The sequence below is a fragment of the Pseudophryne corroboree genome, chromosome 12 (genome assembly GCF_028390025.1).
Source record: "Pseudophryne corroboree isolate aPseCor3 chromosome 12, aPseCor3.hap2, whole genome shotgun sequence".
NCBI lineage: Eukaryota > Metazoa > Chordata > Amphibia > Anura > Myobatrachidae > Pseudophryne > Pseudophryne corroboree.
This window is the reverse complement of record NC_086455.1, coordinates 168,743,460-168,767,855: the sequence shown is the minus strand read 5'-3', so window position 1 is coordinate 168,767,855 and position 24,396 is coordinate 168,743,460. Positions and strand designations below refer to the sequence as shown.

At 46.4% G+C, this 24,396-nt stretch overlaps 1 protein-coding gene across 2 annotated transcripts in view; it reads right to left on the bottom strand.

Annotated features, from left to right (window-relative positions):
• The window catches only part of LOC134981216 (cholesterol 24-hydroxylase-like), a 28,846-nt gene continuing 4,450 nt past the window's right edge, over positions 1-24,396 (bottom strand). For both annotated transcript variants that reach the window (XM_063948470.1, XM_063948469.1), the window contains 15 exons: positions 23,704-23,964; positions 17,814-17,891; positions 16,141-16,222; positions 13,696-13,766; positions 11,937-12,023; positions 10,812-10,950; positions 8,510-8,620; positions 7,269-7,425; positions 4,452-4,514; positions 4,277-4,349; positions 3,725-3,809; positions 2,332-2,442; positions 1,506-1,594; positions 1,344-1,410; positions 1-324 (listed from right to left, as the gene is read on the bottom strand). In XM_063948470.1, coding sequence (XP_063804540.1) covers positions 175-324; positions 1,344-1,410; positions 1,506-1,594; positions 2,332-2,442; positions 3,725-3,809; positions 4,277-4,349; positions 4,452-4,514; positions 7,269-7,425; positions 8,510-8,620; positions 10,812-10,950; positions 11,937-12,023; positions 13,696-13,766; positions 16,141-16,222; positions 17,814-17,891; positions 23,704-23,840 — 1,500 coding nt within the window. In that variant the 5' untranslated portion in view covers positions 23,841-23,964 and the 3' untranslated portion in view covers positions 1-174. The remainder of the gene's footprint in view (positions 325-1,343; positions 1,411-1,505; positions 1,595-2,331; positions 2,443-3,724; positions 3,810-4,276; positions 4,350-4,451; positions 4,515-7,268; positions 7,426-8,509; positions 8,621-10,811; positions 10,951-11,936; positions 12,024-13,695; positions 13,767-16,140; positions 16,223-17,813; positions 17,892-23,703; positions 23,965-24,396) is intronic.

The following is a 24,396-nucleotide window of genomic DNA, read 5'->3' as shown; positions in this document are numbered from 1 at the left end:
TCATTATACCAAGAGAAATTTAATATATTGCTAACAAAAAGCTAAAATGTTTAAATGTCAAAAATGACTTCTCGTCTATCAAAAGGACAGACCAGTCGCCCTGGGGCTCTGTGCCACGCAGGAAGCACTCCGCTTGTGACCTGACGCCACTTTTGTAGCAGGTAACGTGATAGTCTATTTCTTTCCTGTCCGGGGTCTCAGCCTGCAGATCACGCCGTCCAAGGGACGCAGAGTCCCCGTATCCAAAATCTTGAAGCTCTGTCCTTCCACCAGCTCAAACTCCAACCTCTGCAGGAGTTTTGCCATCACCACCTTGGCCTCCATCTGTACAGGGATAATGCACACATTTACATGGGAGGCCGTGTCAGGTTGGACCTGTGGAACTTCACGTAAAACAGGTCGGTGTCACTTGGTTTCAGCAAACTGAAATTTTCAGATGTGGACCATGAAGGTAAAATATGCTGTTCAGCGTTACCCTGAAATCCCATTGCAGGTTGTGTGATCTGTGACACAGGCCCTTAGATATATGTATTTATTTAGTAGCAGTTCATACGGTTATTATTGGTTTAACATTTAATAACGGTATTGTTGTATCTTCGCTATTGTCTGCTTCCTGTGGGATGTGTAACCCATAGAGAGCCAGGGTACCATGTCGCTATACACATAATGCCTTTTCCAAGGCAAGCCTGACCCTCAGGAACATGGCCCTTTAATAAACATGTCCTTAAAAACTAATGATACCACAGGGACATTACACACATTCGTAAGGTGATTAAAGCCAAGGACATAGCTACCATAGGTGCAGGGAGCGTTAAATGTGTTCATCATTGGGTGGTACATAAGGGGCCCTAACACACATTTGCCTTGGGGCCTACAATATATCTAGTTGCACCCCTGGACCTGCTCATTGTAGTATGGTATAAAAGGAACTGTAGGGCATTATAATGTTACGTAATACAGTATGAACTGGCGCACTGTAATATGGTCCAGTATGAAGTGGAGAGACTAGTGTGGCATAATATGAACTGGGGGCACTGTATGGCATAATGTGAATTGGGGGTACTGTGTTGCATAATGTGTACTGGCAGCCATACAATGTGACATAGCGAGAACTAGGGCAATACTCTAGGGAAAAACCATTAACTAGGGTAATACTCTGGGGCAATACATTAACTAAGGCGCTATTATGGGACATAGCATTAACAACCGCTGCGGAGAGCTGTCTCCCTAGAACCATTGGGATGGGGCCCCCGTAAAAATGTTGCTATGGGGCCAACAAAGTTCTGGCTATGCCTCTAATTAGATCTGCTGTTCCCATTATTATAGGCTTGGCATAAACTTACCTGAGCAAACACTTGTCCAATGCAAGACCGCGGCCCAAGAGAAAATGGGAAATAGGTATACGCAGGCCTGTTGGTGTAAAACAGAGAACACATGCTACACGGTAATACGCAACATTGGAACGTTGGCCGCTGATGACACCATTGTTACAGAATGTAACTTACTTGGGAACATCGGGGTGGAATCTGTCTGGGTTGAAGACGAGGGGATCCGGATAAAACTGCTCCATCCTCCCCATGATGTACGAGTTAAACTACAAAGAGGACAAATTACCAGACATGGCGATGGATTGCGTTTGTAAAAGAATGACAAAATGCGTGTGGGGCTCCTACAGGGAGGGTCAGAATTGCTGGGCTAAGTGTTGCTACATGGCGCCCAGCAAGTCCACATTCCTCCCCCGATGATGGGGCAGCAGGCAACTGTATTGTCAGCAGACTTCACACTATCATGCTGTGGGGGAGATGTACCAAGCATCGGAGAGAGATAAAGTACCAACCAGTCAGCTCCTAACTAAAGGGCAGATGTATTAAGCCTGGAGAAGGCATAAGGAAGTGATAAACCAGAGATAAGCGCAAGGTGATAAACGCACCAGCCAGTCGGCTCCAATATGCAAATTAATAGGAGCTGATTGGCTGGTGCGTTTATCACCTTGCACTTATCACTGGTTTATCCCTTCCTTATGCCTTCTCCAGGTTAATACATCTGCCCCTAATTTCTCAAGCACAGCCTGTAACATGGCAGTTAGGGGCTGATTGGCTGGTAGTTTATCTGTTTCCAAGACTTGATACATATACCCCACAGGGAATCAGTCTGTATGCGATTAGCCAAGAATAGCGCTTTTATTGAATCCCGTGCGTCACAAAATGGGAATTAATAAAACATCGATGACAGATCCACATCGCACCTTTATACTGTATTGTGTTATTGCCATGATTACGTAGGTAATGCTAATCCTAGTAATATATCCCTGATGCGTAGTTCCAGGCATACCATCAGAGTAGTCATTGGTGGAATCCTGACTCCATCGATGACCATTTCCTCTTCTAGTGCCCTTGATGTGCCAGGTGCTGTTGGGTATAACCGTAGGGTTTCCTTTAGGACCTAGAGGAGAAATCGCTCAGATGAGTCTTGTCTGTTACAAAATATGACTCTAATTACATCTAAGTCTGAGCCAACCATGTCAGCCAGTACTTCAGGAAGGTCAGTCTGCGGCGAGGGACTGGGAAAATTACAATATGCATTTTTTCTTTTTTACCTGTGGGGCCAATGAGTTTTATTTTTTCCTGATGGGGCCAATGGTGGTCATTCAGAGTTGATCGCTCGCTAGCAGTTGTTAGCAGCCATGCAATCGCTATGCCGCCGCCCACTGGGGGAGTGTATTTTAGCTTAGCAGAAGTGTGAACGCATGTGCAGCCGAGCTCTGCAAAAACAGTTTGTGAGTAGCTCTGAACCTACTCGGCGCTTGCGATCACTTCAGCCTATTTGTGTCCGTATTTGACGTCATACACCCGCCCAGCGAACGGCCAGCCTCGCCTGCGTTTTTTCAGACACGCCTGCGTTTTTTCAGACACGCCTGCGTTTTTGCAAACACTCCGTGAAAACAGTCAGTTGACACCCAGAAACTCCCCCTTCCTGTCAATCTTCTTGTGGCCGCCAGTGCGAAGAAAAACTTCTCTAGAACCTGAGCACAACCACAACGGGATTTGTGCCCGTACGTCGCGCGTGCGCATTGCGGAGCATACGCATGCGCAGAAATTAAGTTTTTTCACCTGACCGCTGTGCTGCGAAAATTATTTGTTTAGTGTGGAAACTCTGCTAAATACATAATGGAGTAGGGCTGTTTTTTTTAGATAATAGAGCCATTGGGGGTAATTCAGACCTGATCGTTCCTGTGCGTTTTCGCACAGTGGGCGATCAGGCCTGAACTGCGCATGTGTATGCACCGCAGTGCGCAGGTGCGACGGACCGCAGCAACGGGGATCGCAGGTCAGCGATTGGTTTGTGCGAAGGATCTGATTGCACGGGCGTTTGCAAGGAGATTGACAGGAAGAGGGCGTTTGTGGGTGGCAACTGACCGTTTTCAGGGAGTGTTTGGAAAAACGAAAACGCAGGCGGGCTCAAGCGTTGGAAGGGAGTGTTCCTGACGTCAGCTCCGGCCCCGGACAGGCTGAAGTGATCGCAGCGGCTGAGTAAGTCCTGTGCTGGGCAGAGCCTGCACAAGATCAGTTTGTACAGCTCTGCTACACATGTGATCGCACACTTTGCACATCGAAAATACACTCCCCTGTAGGCGGCGACTATGATCGCAGGACTGCAAAAATCGCTGCCCGGCGATTAGGTCTGAATTACCCCCATTGTGTCATCGTTATGTTGCCGTGAGTACCTGGGACAAGTACTGAAGCTTCCCGAGATCTTCATATTCAATGTCTCTCTTGGAACCTATAACTTCATCCACTTCACACTGGGCCCTGAAATATTTCAAATATTCCCAGAATATCGGTTATTCTAGAAGTTTTAGGCTAAAGTGCAGAATAAAAGATAAATACACCTCCACACTATCAGCCACAATGTCTTCCTAATACATAAAAATAACAGAATTGCATTACTGTGTGAGTAAAATAGAACTCGTGCTCTCAAGATGATGGGCCTATTTTTATGTGGAGGCCTGGAGCTGTAGTGCCATCCGCCCTATTGTTAATCTGGCTCTGATTCTACATGGAAGCCTATTTATCTGGTACTGTTGTAATACCTGTCCTATTACCAAAACAAAATAGATGAGGTGAAAATTATACTTATTGCTGCCAAAAACTCATTTTTCACCGGCAATAGTGCATTTCACCCTTTCATAAATATGTCACTGTGTGTGGGTCGGGGAGAAACACGATAAAGACACGACGCTATAAAGGCGGTTTTCCCTGCATGAGGCTGAACTCACTTTGACAGTATCTCAGGGTTCCGCGCTAATTCCATCACAGCGAATGATAACTGATTGGCCGTCGTTTCTTGGCCTGAAAGGTAAACCATTGGTAAACAAAGAACAGCGAAGTAACGTGATCGCTTGGACGCATGCGTTTATACGTTTTCTGGGTTGTAATAAAATAATTACTAACCCGCAATGAAGAAAGTGACAAAGTTGTCTATTAAATCCTCCATATTGCAGCCATCTTCCAGCTCTGCAGAGACACAATAAAGGGAAATGAGATGAGGCTTACAATGTTGTATACTGGACTGGCTGACATATTAGTACAAGACAAGAAATGTTTAGAGTTCAGGCTGACATATTTTATTTATTAACAAAGCGCCTGCATATTACACAGCGCTTCATAGAGAATATTTAATCATTTCCAATCCCATAAGAGGTTACCATCTACCACACATATACACCCTCCTGGATTTATGTTTCTTAGAGGTCAAATAACCTACCAGTATGTTTTTGGACTTTGAGAATAAATCTGAAGCATGCAGGAAACCAATGCAAACATGAGAACATATAAACTCCACACCCATTTGGTCTTATCGGAATTAATACCATGGCCCCACTGATGTGCGGCAGCAATGTTAACCATCATGCTACCATGCTGCCAGGGGGGGACATTAAATCAGGTCTAATTATGAAAATCTGTCTATTTATCCGTCAGTTTGGGAAGTGTTCTGACTGCAGGCCTGCAGCTATGGCTGGAGAAATACAGGCAGGGGGAACTATTATAATAAAAGAGGAGGGGATTATGAAGAACAACAAATGACGAAGGCTGATTCTGCGTCAGATGCGCAGTGGGTATAGTCGCAGGCAGCCGTGGAAGCCTAATTGACCACCTTATGCTCATGGGAGATTCCGGCAACTATAGATGTTTTGGAAGTATGTGGAGTTAATCCTCTGTTCCTGGGGGCGATGACGCGGCGAGCCGTGATTGGCTCGTGGTGGCCATCTTGGATTCCAAAAATGGCTTTGCACAGCAGCGCCATTTTTGTTAGTGGCAAAGCCCTCAACCATATTGCCTTAATGGCTGCAGGGACTGGATCCATGATCCAGAACTGCAGCCAAAATGCCCGCTGAGTTCCGCCGCCCGCCGCAGAAGTCCCGCCGCCCGCCGCAGTGAAGTCCTGACTGACGCTCGCCGCCGCAGTGAAGTCCCGCCGCCGCTGAAGTCCCGCCTCCGCCACACAAGCTCTGCCGCGGCCGCCCGCCGCCGCATAACTCCCGGCTTCGCCACCGCATAAGTCCCGCTGCTCGTCTCTGCCGCTCAAGCCACGCCGCCCGCCGGGTTCAGCACCACAATCAATGTGCCTGCTCATCAAACGTGATGAGCAGGCAAATGTATACAAACTAGATATGTGCACCGTGCAGTGGGGAATTAATAAAAATAAAAAAAAGTTGAAATTGGAGTGGGGAAGAAATGAATGTACTGTACGGAGTCTGACTGTTGTTCATGTGTTCAGGGCTTTCATTAACTTAGCAGCGCCGCGATTGTGGCGCTAATAAGTTACTGAAAGACCTGGACAGTGGACATCGAGAATAAAGCAGTGATGTGAGTGACAGTGTGTGTAACTGTAAACTAAACACTTCCATGCACTGACACTGACTGCAGAAGAAGACACTGCCAAGGGGCACTAGCTCTCTCCTCTCTCCCTGTAACAGCAGCACTGACGGTGACAGCCGCATGCAGGTCACTGTCAGTGCTGCTGCTGCATCTGCTGCTGCTGCTGCCCAATCACTATGACAGGGGCGTGCTTTCATGGGCTGAAAGCACGTCCCTGCTGCACCTCTATAAATGCCGCTTCTAATGCTTTTTTTAATGTGCTTTTACAGCCCTCTGCACGGCCACGCCCCTGCCCGCCCCCTGCTTCCGGCCATTTACAATTAGTAGCGAGAGGCACCGTTCAAGGTGCCTCCGCAATCGTTTTTTTAATGCTAAAACAGTCAGATTAGGTTTAATAGGTTACTATAAGGTATAAGAAGATACTTATGACACAGAACATGTCATAAGTATCTTCTCTGTATTCTTTTAATCCCTTTAATGACAGGGGAGGCACTGCCTCCCCTGACTGCACGTCCCTGACTTTATCTATTTTTATGGGGGGGTTTTATTTCTTAAATATTAATGAAACTGAAATCCAAAATTTTAACTTTAAGTTTCTTTAGACCAGTGGTTCCCGACCGCGGTCCTCAAGTACCCCCAACAGTTCATGTTTTCCAGGTCTCCTCACAGGATTGCAAGTGAAATAATTTGCTCCACCTGTGGGTCTTTTAAAATGTGTCAGTGAGTAATGTGTACACCTGTTCAAGTGCTAGGTGGCCTGGAAAACATGCACTGTTGGGGGTACTTGAGGACCGAGGTTGGGAACCATTGCTCTAGAACAGTGGTTCTCAAACTCGGTCCTCAGGACCCCACACAGTGCATGTTTTGCAGGTAACCCAGCAGGTGCACAGGTGTATTAATTACTCACTGACACATTTTAAAAGGTCCGCAGGTGGAGTTAATTATTTCACTTGCGATTCTGTGAGTAGACCCGCAAAACATGCACTGTGTGGGGTCCTGAGGACCGAGTTTGAGAACCTGTGCTCTAGAACCTCTAGTGAAGTATCTGGAAGTTGCCCAACAAAAGCTGTAAGTTCTCTCTTACCAGTATTGCCAGGGCAGCGGAGTACATCTCAGTCAGGCGGTATGGTCACCTGATTCAGGGGGACATTTACTAAGCAGTGATAAGAGCGGATAAGTGAGCCAGTGGAGATATTTCCCCATCAACCAATCAGCAGCTCCGTATCATTTTATAGTATGCAAATTATAGATGTTACTTCAGTGCTGATGGTTGCCATGGGCAACTTCTCCACTGGCTCACTTCTCTGCTCTTATCACTGCTTAGTAAATGTCCCCCTCAGTTTCTTGTCCCTTAAGCCTCCCCTCCAGGAGTAGCTTGGATTAATGTACCTGCCCCTTTGAGGATCTGCGTCAGGATGTCCGTTGGGATGTCTTCTCCATCCTGAATCGCCTTCATCCTTTTATCAATACACTCTCTGCCGGTTTTCCTGAGAAGTCTGATGTTATCTTGCACGTCTCTGATAAGGGTCAATTTTCTGGGATTAAACTATAAGGTACATGTACAGCAGCGGTTATATCCAGCAGTCCTCCCTGGTTGCGCCCTGCCCGCTATCACGTGACGACCCTGTTTTGCTCACGTCAATTATTACATGCAACTTTCTCTATCTGTGTTCTCTCCAGAATTCATTTCATTGGCGCTCCACCCGCCTTTTATTTTACATGGTATCCGGCACTATCCTACTCCAGTGGTCTGACCGCCACAATGAGAGTTGTGCTGCACTTACGTTACTGTGACGGGCTCTGTAGCAGAGATCCCCCCCCCCCTTCTTTTTTAAGAGGCAGGGTGCATTTTTATATGGCGAGAACACTGAAGAAAGGGTAGATGCGTATTGGGGGGTAATTCAGACCTGATCGCTGCTCTGTGATCAGCTCCGAACTGCGCATGCGTATGCACGACAGTGCGCAAGCATGACAGACAGCTGCAAAGCGGATCGCCAGTCAGTGACGGGTTTGTGCAAAGGATCCATTCGCACGGGCTATCGCAAGGAGATTGACAGGAAGAAGGCGTTTGTGGGTGGCAACTGACCGTTTTCTGGGAGTGTTTGGAAAAACGTAAAATCCAGTCCTGGACAGGCTGATGTGATCGCAGCGGCTGAGTAAGTCCTGGGCTGCGCAGAGACTGCACAAAATCTGTTTGTGCAGCTCGGCTACACATGCGATCGCACACTTGCACACTCCCCCTGTAGGCGGCAACTATCTTATCGCAGGGCTGCAAAAATCGCTCAGGTCTGAATTACCCCCTTAGTGTGCAACACTGTCTCTGTGTCCAGCCAATAAGTGGGCAAAATTTGCAAAAGCCTTTAGAACTTATTCAATTTAACGCCCAGATCTATCAAGCCTTGGAGAGTGATAAATTACACGGTGATAAAGCACCAACCAATCATCTCCTAACTGTCATTTTTCAAGCACAGCCTGTAACATGATAGCTAGGAGCTGATTGGTTTGTACTTTATCACTTCTATTTATCACCCTCCTAGGCTTGATAAATCGGGGCCTAACATTGCTAATCTTGCATTTAAATCAATATACGGATTCCAACATTGATGGAAAACTTTCAATGTAAAACAAACCTTTGACAAAGGGTTCCTCGTTTCCACCATACCGCTCATCACCACTGAAACAGCGCGAGGAAACGGTGTCTGATCGTCGTGAAGCGAATTCAGATCCATCCCAAAGGCCACCTACACACAACAGGAGATGGATAACACACAACATTAATGGAGGTTTCCACTGCCATGTCTACCAGCTAATGAGCCAATCAGGAGTGAATATTGTTAAGTAGGATTGTTTGTATGTTCCATTTACTGCAGGGAACGGTGAATGCATTAACTGTGAACATTCGGGCTCACCATATAAAGGCGCATTAATAAAACTGCCATGTACACGTTAATGTCACAAGTAAAATAAAATGGTATTATTCTATTGTAGAAAGACATATTATGCATTTACGTGGACAGACCCGCCTGACGTGTAGATAAATTATAAGACCCCAGGAAGCAGCATGTTATATTGTGCGCTTACCAAGCTCAAACACTGCAAAGTGACCCTAAATTGGCCCTGCTGCGCCTACATAAACTGCATCGCGGGGATGTCTATGCAACTGGCATTGTAAGAGGAGCAGGGCCGGATAAAGGTGTGTGCGGGACACAGGGCAACTAAATTATTGGATCACCTACCAATGAAATAGGTAATAGGTTATGCTGGCAATCTAATTAAAAAGTAAAATATGTAAATACTACCAGTACCACAAATGTGTTAAACACACTGTAGGGCCCCTAGTACACATTATGCCACACAAAACCCCTAGTGCAAATCTGTCGTAGTGCCCAGATTTCTAAAACCAGTCCCTCTGAACAGTTTGCGGACTGGCACACCAAACTAAAAAAAATCATGAATCAGAATTAATAGCCTTCAAACAAGATAAACTTCATAAAGTGCGCAAAGATTACGCAGGACATCATGCGTATTGATGGCCGACCGGCACCAATAAAAACAAACACAATTATAATAAACGACAACCACGCAGACGTTACTGTTAAAAAAAAGAAGACACAGACCCGCCGCAAGACCATGTGAAGAGTCCATCACCCTTCAGCGTTTTAATTGATGCAGGTCATCAATCTCACAATCCGGCCCGTTTGTTAGGAACCACAACCCAGGCCAAATCAGCCGGGGGTAATTCCAAGATGGAACAGACGGTGTAACCAAAAAACAGGGACAGGCAAGAGAACCCAGTCTACATTTATCAAGCCACGTCCTCACGGACATTGAAACCAAGGCATTACAAAGCGGATTATCATTAGTCTCAACAACACATTTTTCATCCTTTGAGTGAAATGGAACAATACAAAATGGGATGTACTTTACGTCTACAAGATTTATACGGGAAAAAAAAAAAATACCAACACAGCAAATTAATCCATATAAAATAGATTATCATTAGATGCATTCTGTGATGGAAGGTCAATCAAAACATTGATCCAATTGGATGCACAAAGACATACAAACTTCTTGATCATAATCCTACATATAATTTCAAAAAGAAATTGATGAACTTATTCAATATGGCAACAAACTGTTTACAAAGGAACAAGCTGCTTTTTTGACAGTGCCCGTTCCGAATTGAGCATATATCTACTTATTACTCAAAATGTACCAAAGCTTCATAAAACCTCATGGCTGACCAAAAATGTCTCAACGCAACCCCTGGCCCAGCTGATTGACCAGGTCTTATAACCTTGTGTATGCAAGATTCCAAGCTATACTAATTTCTACTAATATTGTAACAACTACAACTACTAACAGACAACTGCATTTTGGTGACCATGGACGTTCCAGTTTTTATAAGTATACGTTTATAGTATACGTATATTCCACAAGAGGAAGGACTGAATGTGCAAGGCATTAAATATTGACAATCCGGATTACCATAGTCCCCAACCAGATTTCCTAATGGATCGCTTACATATCGTGACGAAGAACTACTTTGCTATTGAAGGGATGCTCTTCCTCCACTGGAACTGCGATGGGGTCAGATATGGTCCCTGCCTATGCAAATACATGTGTCCAAGGTGGGAAATTAAGAACCACTGTCCTAGGTGACGGACTTTTGACACTTTATGATCAAATCCAATCTGGAAGATCCAAGTACCTATATTTAGTAAGACTGTAAAGTGTTTTTTTTTTCTTTTTTTGGGTGGGGGGAGGGGTTGCGGTGTATGGGGCTTTATAGTATATTTTAAGTGTTTGGGCAAACTGTAAAACACTAATACAGATTTTGTATCAGTTGCTGGAGATATGGAATCCTATAGATACACCTCATTGCGTGGTGTTCACCAGACGAATAATGTCTTATGGCTCTATCAGGGTCACCTTCGCTATTACGTCCAGTGTGACTCCGCTCAGCATCCGGTGCATCCCAACCTGACTTTTCCCATCTGCCACTTCATCCAGTTTACCCACCAGATCCTCCGCCTTCTCATTAAAGGTTTCCATTAAGCCAATCAGGTAGCTGGAAGGGAAGAGATGAAGTATATAAAACACGAGTGATGCTATATAAAGAGTGGGTTCTGATGTCATCAGAATAATAGGTGAGTTTTGACATCAACACTTATAATAGGTAAACTCAGATTGTGTATTATAACTTGTGCATTATAAGGAATAACGCTCCCCTTTTGGTAATTTATTATAGGTATTAGAAGTTAACTTGGATTTCTGTATACATGTGCTGCGCCTACAGCCTGAGGCATATATGGTATCAGAACTCCTTGCAGATTGATACTTATAATCTACATTATGTATGTTATACCATATATAATAACTCTGTATTGTATTGTTTTAAAAAGTAAAATAAGCAAATTAGCTGAGGTGAAACACTATTGAGTTCTACAAATAAAAAATGAACTTTTTTATTCATACCTGACTAAGGAATTGTTACTGTAACCGAACTCTTCAGTTGGAATCTCCTTTTTTAAGTTGGGGTTTTGTTTCCCTTCTTTAGTATATAACACTTTTTAAGGCCCCTAGTAAGGTTTAGAAATGATGTGGTTCAAGGTTGGTTCTTAATAAACTGTATAAAATAAGATGTAGCTCTTCTTAGTCACCAGCGGCGAGACCAGAGGGTGTGAAAGCGTAAACTGGGGTTATATGGCACTACTGTTTATCATAGGTTGTCCTCACTATGAACCCGGTCATAGGGGCTGATTCTGTGACTTCTTTATTGCTGTAGCTACGACTATATGCTAACGCTAGTATAAGAGCAGTAACTTCAGGATGGGTAGGGTCAACCCCATAGTTATGCCCCACGACCAGTCCGGTGTATTCTCAGAAGTAGACCCAACTCTGCTCTCATGAGAACAGAAGGAGGGAGGTGAGACAGGAATGGGTGGGAGGCTCAGGGGGGCATCAGAAGGAACACAACCGTGTACTGCCGGCCCACACTCACCTCTGGTCCTGCTGGAGCCAGATCGTAGCTACTGCCAAGAGTCCTGCACTTACGTTCTGCTGAATGCTGGATCCATAATCCGCCTCTGTTTGTGCCAATGATCATAGTCCCGATCCGTCACTAAACCGTTTCCCAAGAATCTGGAAAGCGGAATCCAGAAATAAAAGAGATACAGGTGTAAAACAGAGCCTGCGAGAGAACTAGTATAAAAGATGTTGGGGTTCATTATTATACATTGGCAGATCGATCATTCCATACACTGAATGACTATCAACACTCTGATTGGTGGATAGTTCCAGCCAGCCACCAATCAGCATTCACTGTCTGGCTGCAGGCTGGAAGCAGGTAGAGAATGCAGCCTCACTTCCCTGATTGTGTGACCACCACTGGACCCCGCTCGGAGACCCCTAGAATTGCGGGGTCCTGGGCAGCTGCCCAATGTGCCTACACGTTACGCCCTGGTCCCTATAGTGATGAGCGGGGTGAGTGATCAGAGATTTTGCCAGGCAGTGAACTGGCATCATCTTTCATACAATACTGTTACTTTGATGCTGACTGGTATATGAACGTTCTATTGTGGCAGATAATCATTGCATGGATGTCACATGACCGCTAGAGCCGCAGACACGGGGAATTCTGAAACAGTCTCAGACAGGAGCAGAAATGTAGTTGGCTGAACCAATAGTCCCAGCAGGGCAGCCCACAAATTTCCCAGGTACTTGTGATATCACAGAGGCAGAACCACGCTACATGGGAATAATTACACTTGCCAACAGTCCAGCGTAAACGCCAACAGTCCAGCGTAACCGCCAACAGTCCAGCGTACCCGCCAACAGTCCACCATGCCCGCCAACAGTCCAGCATACTCGCCAACAGTCCAGCATGCCCGCCAACAGTCCAACATGCCCCGCCAACAGTCCAGCATACCCGCCAACATTCCAGCATGCCCGCCAATAGTCCAACATACCCGCCAACAGACAAACATACCTGCCAACTGCCAACAGTCCAGCATACCTGCCAACAGTTCAACATACCTGCCAACAGTCCAGCATACCTGTCAACAGTCCAGCATACCTGCCAACAGTCCAGCATACCTGCTAATTGCCAACAGTTCAGCATACCTGCCAATAGTCCAGCATGCCTGCCAAAAGTCCAGCATACCTGCCAACAGTCCAGCATACCTGCCAACAGTCCAGCATACCTGCTAATTGCCAACAGTCCAGCACACCTGACAATAGTCCAGCATGCCTGCCAACAGTCCAGCATACCTGCTAATTGCCAACAGTCCAGCATACCTGCCAACAGTCCAGCATACCTGATAATTGCCAACAGTCCAGCATACCTGCCAACAGTCCAGCATACCTGCTAATTGCCAACAGTCCAGCATACCCGCCAACAGTCCAGCATACCCGCCAACAGTCCAGCATACCCGCCAACAGTCCAGCATACCCGCCAACAGTCCAGCATACCTGCCAATAGTCCAGCATGCCCACCAACAGTCCAGCATACCTGCCAACAGTCCAGCAAGACCCAATAGTGTACTGACTGGTGGCACAGGGATATGATGTCACTCAGAGTGGGCGTGGTTTGGCGGTGGTTAGGGTGGACAGAGGAGATGCTGCCACTGGTGTATAGAGTAATGATGACTTCTCTGATCAACAAACTTAAAGAAATGCTTAAATATACATTTTTGGGCAAACTTGGCTTAGAATTTTTATTATTAATTAAATAATTTTTTGGTGGCATTATAAGTGAAACGATCGATAGATTTAAACCAGCCAGGATTGATATATGTCAGTAAACCCTTCATACCTTACTCCAAACATGGTGCCAATGCGATCGTAGAAGCGGTCCTTGGAGTATTTTGGTGACATCAAGAATTCCTGTGAATTAAGAAAAATTTGTAAACTGCAAAATAAGAGACAAAAGTATTGGTGAGTAGGAATTATGCAATCATTTGTAATGTCATGAGAACTGGATTTACTGGACATAAAAGCATGTTTCAATGTTATTATTATTATTATTATTATTATTATTATTATATATACAGGTTGAGTATCCCTTATCCAAAATGCTTGGGACCAGAGGTATTTTGGATATTGGATTTTTCCGTATTTTGGAACAATTGTATACCATAATGAGATATCATGGTGATGGGACCCAAGTCTAAGCACATAATGCATTTATGTTACATATACACCTTATACACACAGCCTGAAGTTAATTTTAGCCAATATTTTTAATAACTTTGTGCATTAGACAAAGTGAGTGTACATTCACACAATTCATTTATGTTTCATATACACCTTATACACACAGCCTGAAGGTCATTTAATACTATATTTTTATAACTTTGTGTATTAAACAAAGTTTGTGTACATTGAGCCATCAAAAAACAAAGGTTTCACTATCTCCGTCTTACTCAAAAAAGTCCGTATTTCGGAATATTCCGTATTTCGGAATATTTGGATATGGGATACTCAACCTGTACATACTATACTATTAGGATCTCTAGATTAGGGAGCATATTTTTTTGAATACTTGCAAATGTGTTTTCTTTTCTTTTCTTAGTCGTAACATTGTATTCCTTATTTTACTGGGACTACACTACAGTTCCTGAACTGGTGCACACCAGCGCTTTTCACAGCTGGATATTGCGTACCAGTTCTCTAATTACGCTGGTGACAGGAAGTGGACTCTATACTGCCAGTTATAGGCAGAAAGACTGAGCAGAGTAACGTCCTATCACTCTGGCTGATTTGCGCAGGGATACACTGTGCCAGTAACACGCTACTAATTATTTTATAGCTTCTTAGAGAATTCTCGGTAATCTGCATCAAATTATTAGTAATATTCTGCTCTGTTATGTAATTAATCGCAGTTGCAGCCCCTCCCACAAATACCCAATCTAGTTCTCTCTGGTGCAGAATATGCTTCTTTTTTCAAGCATCAACATGAAAGAATAGATTTTAGGATTAACTTTACGGTAACACAACATGGAGGATTCACAAATAAGATTTCCAAAAAAGTACACTGTAACAACAAAGACAGACTACAGCAATGGTTCTCACACTGTGTGCCATGGCTGACTGTGGTGCCTCGGGACACTTGCAGGGGTGCCCTGGGTTGGTGGTCCAGGACCAATTTAAATTATTTATAGTCAATGTAATAGGCCAAACCAGCGCTGGTGGCTGCCAGTCATAAAATATGTGGACAAACAGAAAGAAATCTTGTCCCTCACCACATAATAACTGATCCTAAGGATGATATATAAAAACAATGTACTTAATATAATATTTCTTTCTACAATTTTCAATAAGAAAATTTTGGCCTAGGGGTGATGTGCAAAAAATTCTGATGCTCTAGGGCAGAGGTTCTCAAACTCGGTCCTCGTGGGCCCACACGGTGCATGTTTTGCAGGTCTCCTCACAGAATCGCAAGTGAAATAATTAGCTCCACCTGTGGACCTTTTAAAATGTGTCAGTGAGTAATTAATACACCTGTGCACCTGCTGGGTTACCTGCAAAATATGCACTGTGTGGGGTCCTGAGGACCGAGTTTGAGAACCTCTGCTCTAGGGCACCGTAATTAAAAAAAAAAAAAAGTTTAGGAACCGCTGGTCTACAGCTTAAGACAGTGCGCCACCTGCTGTCCATTCAGAGTAGCTTCTGAAGTACACCTAGACTACTGTAAAACCCCTTCCATCATGGGTCAGAGGTCAGAGAGTTGGTAGTGCTATTACAGTATAATAGTAGGTATTAATGTAATATTGTGGGAATTAGGAAGGCAGGCCTGGCCAACCTGTGGCTCTCCAGCTGTTGTGAAACTACAAGTCCCAGCATGCTCTGCCACCGTTTTGCTATTAGGGAGTGCTAAAACTGTGGCAAGGCATGATGGGATGTGTAGGTTCACAACAGTGGAGAGCCACAAGTTGGCCAGGCCTGGGATAGGGGATAGAAAGTACCTACAGTTTTCACTTATTGCAGAGATTGTTGCTCAGCTTTTCAGGAGGTGCATGGTACAATTCTCAGTGGTTCCACGTGACGTTCTCAATGGTTCCACGTGGAACAGCAGAGGTGGTAGCTGCTGCAAAGGCCACAGTCTTCCTCCTCCAACCCCTTGTAACTATTTCTCCAAACCATTTCTAATATATGAGGCTGAGGGTTCACCCAAGTAAGAGTCTTGCATACAGGACAACTACATTCATATAACACCTGAATTATACCTTGCTGTATGGACAAGTGTTTAGGCGCCTACCTTCACTCCTTCTGGACTAATAACTAGGATCAGCACATTGTGGAACCCATTAATGCGGATCACCGGACCGTACTTCTCCACCCTAGGAAAGAAATGCTGAGCATTACTAATATGTCAGAAGAACAGAAAATACATGTGGCTTTATATGACCCTCCTAATAACCACATACGTGTGCGTGTATGTACGCTTTAGTCCTAACAAGCCCTCCCTGGCCGTACATACTTGGACTTGTAGTCCAACAATGGCTAGGGAGCCAAGGGTTGAATAAAAATGTTGCAGACTAATTATTATACGTTTTTAGGGAAACACTGAAATGTGCTATTGGGAGTGAAAGCTACGGTAGCTGCATGTAAAGTATTGTTGTTTGGTCTGCAACTTTTTATACATTGTCCCTGTCCATACTTATAGTGAAGTTACAGAGTTATACGCGGCCGAGTCACATTATTATGACCACCTCCTACATATGTCGGCAGTGTGTCGCTTATGAGGTACAGATGGAGCCACGCTAGACGTGGCTCTGTCTGTGCCTGGGCACACGCCCATGACATAGACGCGTCCCATTCACTAGAACGTCACGTGACGTGCGCTGGCTTGGTGGGTATATAAGGTGTGATAGGCCGTCTGCACACTTATCACTCGTTGCGGTCATGGGTAAAAGGGGCGATTTATCAATGGTGATCGGCTTTTGCGGATAGGGTGACAGTATTTCTGATACAGCGCAGTGTGTGACCTGTCCGCGTGCTGCTGTGGTGAAGGTGTATGGTGACTGGACAAATGGCACCGTTGCGAATAACCGACGTGAAAACTGCGGAACACCACGTCCTATTGATGTGAGAGGTGAACGTCGGCTACGAAGGTGCATGAGGGCTGACCGACGCGCTACAGCGGAGCAGCTCACCGTAAATCTGAACCTGGGGGCTACCAGATCCGCATCTAAAAAACAACAGTTCAGCCCGTCTAGCGGCTGTCCGCGCTGCACACGGCGGTTACTCTATCAGCTGACGGTCATAATAATGTGACTTGACTGTGTAGCTGAATATACCAAAGATAAAACACAGATCACATTTCTGAAGATGGCGCTTGTTCCCTGAGCTCCGCTTTCTATGGGAAAGAGTTCCGAGGTGTGAAGAGGGATCTCAGCAACCGGGATAATAAATAACGCTGCTACTATAGTAACAGTGTTACTGATTGTGGGGACAGACGCTTTACTTAGCAGCTGTCTCCGCACCGGAGTAATGCTGAAGTGCTACGGTGATAAGTATCCCCCGCTAGAACTCAACACCGATGTTTAATAGGCCCAAATTTATCAAGCCTTGGAGAGTGATAAGTTACACGGTGATAAAGTACCACCAATCAGCTCCTAACTGTCATCTTACAGGCTGTGTTTGAAAAATGACAGGAGCTGATTGGTTGGTACTTTAACACAGTGCAATTTATCACTCTCCAAAGCTTGATAAATCTGGGACTTAGGGGGACATTTACTAAGCAGTGATAAGAGCGGAGAAGTGAGTCAGTGGAGAAGTTGCCCATGACAACCAATCAGCACTGAAGTACCATTTATAATTTGCATACTATAAAATTATACAGAGCTGCTGATTGATTGATGGGACAACTTCTCCACTCTTATCACTGCTTAGTAAATGTCCCCCAGAATGCTTACAGTAACAACTTACCATTCCAAGAATTTATCATAGATGATCAGATTATTCTTCATTATCTTGATTATTGTAGGTGAGTGTCCAAACAGAAAGCTGCAAAATAAATCAAAATGTAGATATTAATGATCGTTTTCTTTTATTGTGAGACTGAGCGATGCAGGTAAAATATAACCATACACACTTATCAGGCACTGAGCTCAGGGACAACTCCCCGTCGTCTCCAAGTCATTCACCCAATGGCCTCTTATGGCTGACAGCACATTTTATAGGTCAGGATTCAGATTTTGCTCAAGAACCGTGTTAGGTGTGAATCGGTTTTATAGGTTTCAATTCAGTATTCATTTAATAATGACAGAAACCTGATGATTTACGTACAAATCCAATATTGCTTTCAGCCTCCTCTTAGCTGCATGTTTGACCCCCACACGCTGTGGCGTTTGGGGGGTGGAGCGGGGAGCCGCGAGACTAGGGTCTGTGTCATTGGATGCAGAACTCCTGGACCCGGCTGTCCAGGTCCTACGGCCAATTAGTGGCTTCGGACTTACACGCTTAATCACATACATTGTAGGTCAAACTCTGATGGAGATTCTGCACATAGCATCTGGGTGATCTATGTTCCGGGATGTAGTTGGGGTCCCGGCACTCAGAATGCAGGTGCCGGAATCCCGACAGCAAGAATGCCGACCTTAAGTATACCGGGGAGGTTAGGCTTAGACTGCGGGGAGGGAGGGTTGGGGTTAGGGGGAGAGTTAGGATTAGGGATACTTACCTCCACTGCTCCTATCGGGATTCCAAGCAGTTGCGATGCCGGGGTCGGCATTGGTTCCACCCTTAAAGTGCATTCAATTTACTGAATGTTTTTTTTTTATCGCAGGTCCTCTCCCCTCTGTTCTGTACATAGGTATACAGTCTGCACAATGGCCCTCATTCCGAGTTGATCGCTCGCTAGCAACTTTATGCAGCGCTGCAATCAGATAGTCGCCGCCTATAGGGGAGTGTATTTTCGCTTTGCAAGTGTGCGAACGCTTTTGCAGTCGACAGCACAAAAAAGTTTTGTGCACTTTCTGAGTAGCTCTGGACTTACTCAGCCGCTGCGATCACTTCAGTCTTTTTGGTGCCGGAATGGACATCAAACACCCGCACTGCAAACGCTTGGACACGCCTGCGTTTTCCCAAACACTCCCAGAAAACGGTCAGTTGACACCCATAAAAGCCCTCTTTCTGCCAATCACCTTGCGATCGGCTGTGCAAATGAATTCTTCGTTAAATCCATCACCCAGCACCGATCCTCTTTGTACCCGTACGACGCGCCTGCGCATTGCGGTGCATACGCATGCGCAATTTTGCAGAGATTTAACCTGATCGCAGCGCTGCAAAAAGTTGCTAGCGAGCGATCAACTCGGAATGACCCCCAATGTAATTATGTATTTCTGTAAGTTTGACTTTGTCTTTATCACACCCCTTTCAGGCATGAGGGCTCCAACACAGCTCTGATCCGTGATTATGAACACGGCTGCAACCTGTGTCAATACCCCTTTTACACCACCTGAAATATCCTGGGATTTTGCACGGGAGCGCGCAAAATCCCGGGACTGCAGGTGGTGTAAAAGGGTCCTTCTCCTAAACCCCCGGGTCCACTTTCCCGGGAATCCAACCCGGCTTGTACGCAGGGTTGGACACGGGTAAGACCCGGGAAGGAGGCGGTGTAAATGGGTAAGCCGGGTCAGCTGACCCGGCACCCATTTACAGCATGGCAAACCTCCCGTACCGCAGTGTCCTGCGGGCGGTCAGGAGGCTGGGGGTCACGGCGCACACTGTCTATGCAGACAGCAGCGCCATGTCTGGAGCCTGGAAGCGCCGGAGGCTGGTGGCAGCACAGCAGCTTCCAGATTGCTGCGCTTGCCCCCGGTGAGACACTCCGGAGTCCCGATCTGCAGTGTGGGCCGGCGCTTGGAGATGACATCATCTCTAAGCGCCGGCCCACAAGACACTGCACCCGGGTGCAGTGTAAACGGTGCCGATCCGGGAATATCTCGGATCGGCACTGCAGTGTAAATGGGGGGAGTCCCGCGTCTGACCCGGCTTGAAACCGTGTTCCAAATCCTCGGTCAGACCCGGGATTTCGGTGTAAAAGGGGTATTAGCAAGAGACCACTCTACACCTTAGACCAGGGAAATTCCCAAACCCGTTCACAATGAGCCCATATTGCACTGGCATTCAGCATGGCTGTGCCCTGGCACCTGCAGATGAGACAAGCACCCCAAACAGGCAATCAAGTATTTTCAGTGCAATCCGGGTCTAAAATCCCGGGTTCTACTGTTCACACTACAGACGACCTGGGTCGGTCCTGGTCATATCCCTGGTACCATGCACGGACGCGGAACAAGGACATCCTACCAGGGGCTAGTCTGCTCACATATAGCGGAGACCTGGGTCAAGCTGCAAGCCCGGGAATATCCTAGAGATGAGCAGTCGGTTCTCCGGAAATCCAAATCCACCCAAATTTTGTGGATCCGGACCGAAACTAAACCCAGTCCGGATCCCTGGAGGAGATCTGATCCGATCCGAGTCTCGATATGAATCTTCCTGTGGTTCTGAATTTGGATTTTAAATCCGAATTTCGGTGTTTGGATTGAAAATAAATAAATAATTTTAGCCGTTTTATAGATTTTTATCAATGATCATCGATTTTAAACCAAAAGAAAGTCCAAATCCGAACCAAAACACGATGATGAATTAGAATCAAAACACAGGGGTCCGTGAATATTCCGGGTGTAAAGGCGGCTCCTTCCCCTGTGTACGGTGCTAGAGAACCCATGCAGGGGATTACAAATACAATATTATAATAATAATGTAGAGTATAAAAGCAGGATAATTAAGCTAATGGGAAGGAAATGGCTAGTTGTACCATGACCGGTAATTCATGAAGGTTTGCAGAGAGGGGGTAATATCGACAGCCGGCATTCCGTCTGCCGGGATAGCGTTACCATCACCATGAACGGGATGTAGTTAATATCCCGGCTTTCGGGATCGTGGCGTTCAGGATCCCGATGCTAAAATCCAGACAACCGGGAATGCAGACAGTGCTCGCCACAGCTATTCCCACTCGTGGACACCCATAGAGTGGAACGCTTTGCACTGCGCGCGCTGCAGGTATTCTGGCGGGATATCATCACCACCCCTCATGAATATGCAGTCATTTTACAGCAGGCAGGTGCGACTTGTGGCTCTCTGGCTACAGTGGAACTATACGTTATAGTCCGTGGTAGGGGAAGACAACCTGTAGCACTCCAGCAGCTGTGGAACTACGTATCCCAGCATACCCTGCCACGTGCTCTAATAGTAACACAGGTGGCAGTGCATGCTGGGATGTGTAGTTCCACTGCAGCTGAAGTGCCACAGGTGGCTTACGCTACCCCCAGTCTATGGCTTGCAGGCATACCGAGACTTGTAGCTCTACAACAGCTGGAGAGGCCCACGGGTCTCTTACCTCTGTGTATAAATATACAGCCCAGTGCTCACTGTATTGGCCGGAGAGACGGCCTTCCCATAGGTAAAGCTGTCACATAAAGCTGCATAATAGCAACATATGAAGCATTTCAGGTTTGGCAACTGCTGCAGCCACAAGGATTAGTGTTACACATGCAATACAATGTCTAGAATGAACCTGAATAGATAAACTTGCTTTACCCCTGAAGGTCACCTTCCGTATACACATTTACCTGTACAGATACACCTGTCTGGCTCCTTTCTACGCTGTAACAAGCCAGTCACAATGAGTCATGGTGGTGTGTGACCGACTCATACACACACAGCCTGCGGGCTGAGTCCTTTCACCTGCAATGCTTGGGGATGAGAGGTTTCCTAGAGAGCAAATGTTTATACATCGCCTCTCCATATTCACCTCCTCATTACCCTGCATGGCAGTGCTCCTCACAGTGCATACTTGCCTACCCTCCCCAGGGCAATAGAGAGCCTGGCCGGGCCCAGGGACTTTTCAGGGGGCGTGGCCTACTCACAGGAGGCGTGGCCATACACCCTCAGAATTTTATTTTATTTTTAGTGCCTTTCCAGGCTACACTGAAGCCCAGCACACGCTGAGGGGAAAAGTTGCAGCTGCTGCCTCCAGGTAAGGAAGGGGGGACCTGGGCCCCTCCATCAGACATGGGCCTGGGTTATTAGTAATTTCTCTCCCCCCTTCTCGGCGCTACTGATCCACCCAGAACAACCGGGAGGTTCCCAAAAATCTGGCTTCACTTAACATTTCCCACTGAGAGAGATTCAATTGGATCCTGCACTCACCCCCACTCGTTTCTATGGGAAAGAGTTCCAGGGTTGTGAAGAGGGATCTCGCCAACAAGGACGAGAAGTGGCGGGATGTTACTTAGTACATCCCATGCTGTGCGTCTAACATTTCCTTCCTGATTACCACGTGCACAACGTACTGATAGTAATAAGAGCTAAAGGCGGCCCATAGACTAACACCATCTTCATCTATCATCTATGGAGGCTGCGGCTGATGTTGGAAGTGGAGGGAATACGGCAGATATCTGCTGCGGTCTCTCCATCTTACATCCTGCGGGTCCATAATATTTGGAAATTCCCCCCGAAAACACTTGTTTTTAAGGTATATACCACAAATATACTTTAATAAATACTCCATGGTGTGGGGATGCGGTTAAGATGCCGGCTGCTGGGATCCCAGCGGTCGGAATACCAACGCCGGAATCCTGACACCCGTCACAATGTCAACGGCAGAATTTCTGCAGGGTCAGGAGACCGACGCCGGAATCCCGACCGTAAGTATAGAGGGCAGGTTAAGGTTAGGGCCTGGGGAAGGAGGGTTAGGTTTAGGCACCGCCCAGGGGGGGTAGGGTTAGGTTGCGGGAGGGGGGGTTACGGTTAGGCACTACCAGGCGGAGCTTAGGATTAGGCTGTTGGAAGGGGGGGTTAGGTTTATGCACTAAGGGGGGAGGTTAGGGTTAGGCTGCAGGGAAGGGGGGGTGTCACGGTTAGGCACTAAGGGGGGAAGTTAGGGTTAGGCTGCAGGGAAGGGGGGGGTGTTACGGTCAGGCACTAAGGTGGGAGGTCAGGGATAGGCTGCGGGGAAGGGGGGGGTGTTACGGTTAGGCACTAAGGGGGGAAGTTAGGGTTAGGCTGCGGGGAAGGGGGGGGGTGTTACGGTCAGGCACTAAGGTGGGAGGTCAGGGATAGGCTGCGGGGAAGGGGGGGGATGTTACGGTTAGGCACTAAGGGGGGAAGTTAGGGTTAGGCTGCAGGAAGGTAGTGTTAGGAGGGAAGGGGTAACATACTTACCTCACCCCTGTTGGGATTTCAACATCGGGATGCTGGCGTTGGTACTGCGACCGCTGGCATCCCATCTGTCGGTCAAACATACTGAACCCCCACTTGTGTGTGTCTATGCTATGGGCAGTATTCAATTGAAGTCGGAACTGCCATTCAGTGGGGCTGCTGTTTTTCCGACTTATTGGAAAGCACATGGATCGGCAGATTAGCCGCGGATCCACGTGTTTTGTCGGATTACCGGCCAAATCCGACAGGTTTTAGTCTTGTTGTCGACAAAGTCTATACGACTTTTAAAAAAGTCGGATTGACATTGTCGAAAACGGCCAAAACCTGTCGGATTTGGCCTCAGATTGAATAGAACTGTGGGATCCTTTCCGTCAGAAACGATCCGACTTCAATTGAATACTGCCCTATATGTGTATCATAATGCGCTCCTGACTGTATATTATATGAACGCTCTTCTGCACGTGTGTTACAGTTTTCTATATCTGGTAAGTACAGTGCAGCAGAGCCAGCTATACGTTACTGATACAACATTCAGACACCTGACGCCCCAGCACAGGTGGGATAATCCCACACAATGCAGAGGGGCTCTTACCTGTCTCTGGGGGGTCCGGGAATGTGGTCATACTTCATATGGATGTAGTGGATGTAGCCACAATACAGGAGGAAACAGACGACAGCCAGAAGCAGGAGCAGACCAGCAGCGTCAGCTAGCAGACACCACAGCCCCATGGCGACTTCTTGTACAGTGGGAAAGCTTGGACGTCAGGGCCCTGGGTATCCCGTGTCAGATGTGCGTGTGACACTTACTGTACAGCCGGGCTGGCACTGAGCACAATAGCAGCTTCCCTCCGCCCTGCATGTGGGGAAAGGAGGGAGGTGTGTTGCTCACATTCCTAGTACGGGGCTCTATAGAATGCAGCGAGATGCAGAGAGCTCAGTGTATGTTACGTCACCCTGTATTACAGCCAGGAACAAGACTAAAGGGGGAGATGTATCAAAGTTTGGAGGGAGATAAAGTACCAACCAATCCGCTCCCGTAATTTTTCAAACACAGCCTGTGACATGACCGTTAGGGGCTGATTGGCTGGTACTTTATCTCCGTCTACTTTCTTTCTCTCCAAGGCTTAGTACATTGGGGCAGATGTATTAACCTGGAGAAGGCATAAGGAAGTGATAAACCAGTGATAAATGCAAGGTGATACATGCACCAGCCAATCAGCTCCAATATGTAAATTAACAGTTAGGAGCTGATTGGCTGGTGCGTGTATCACCTTGCACTTATCAC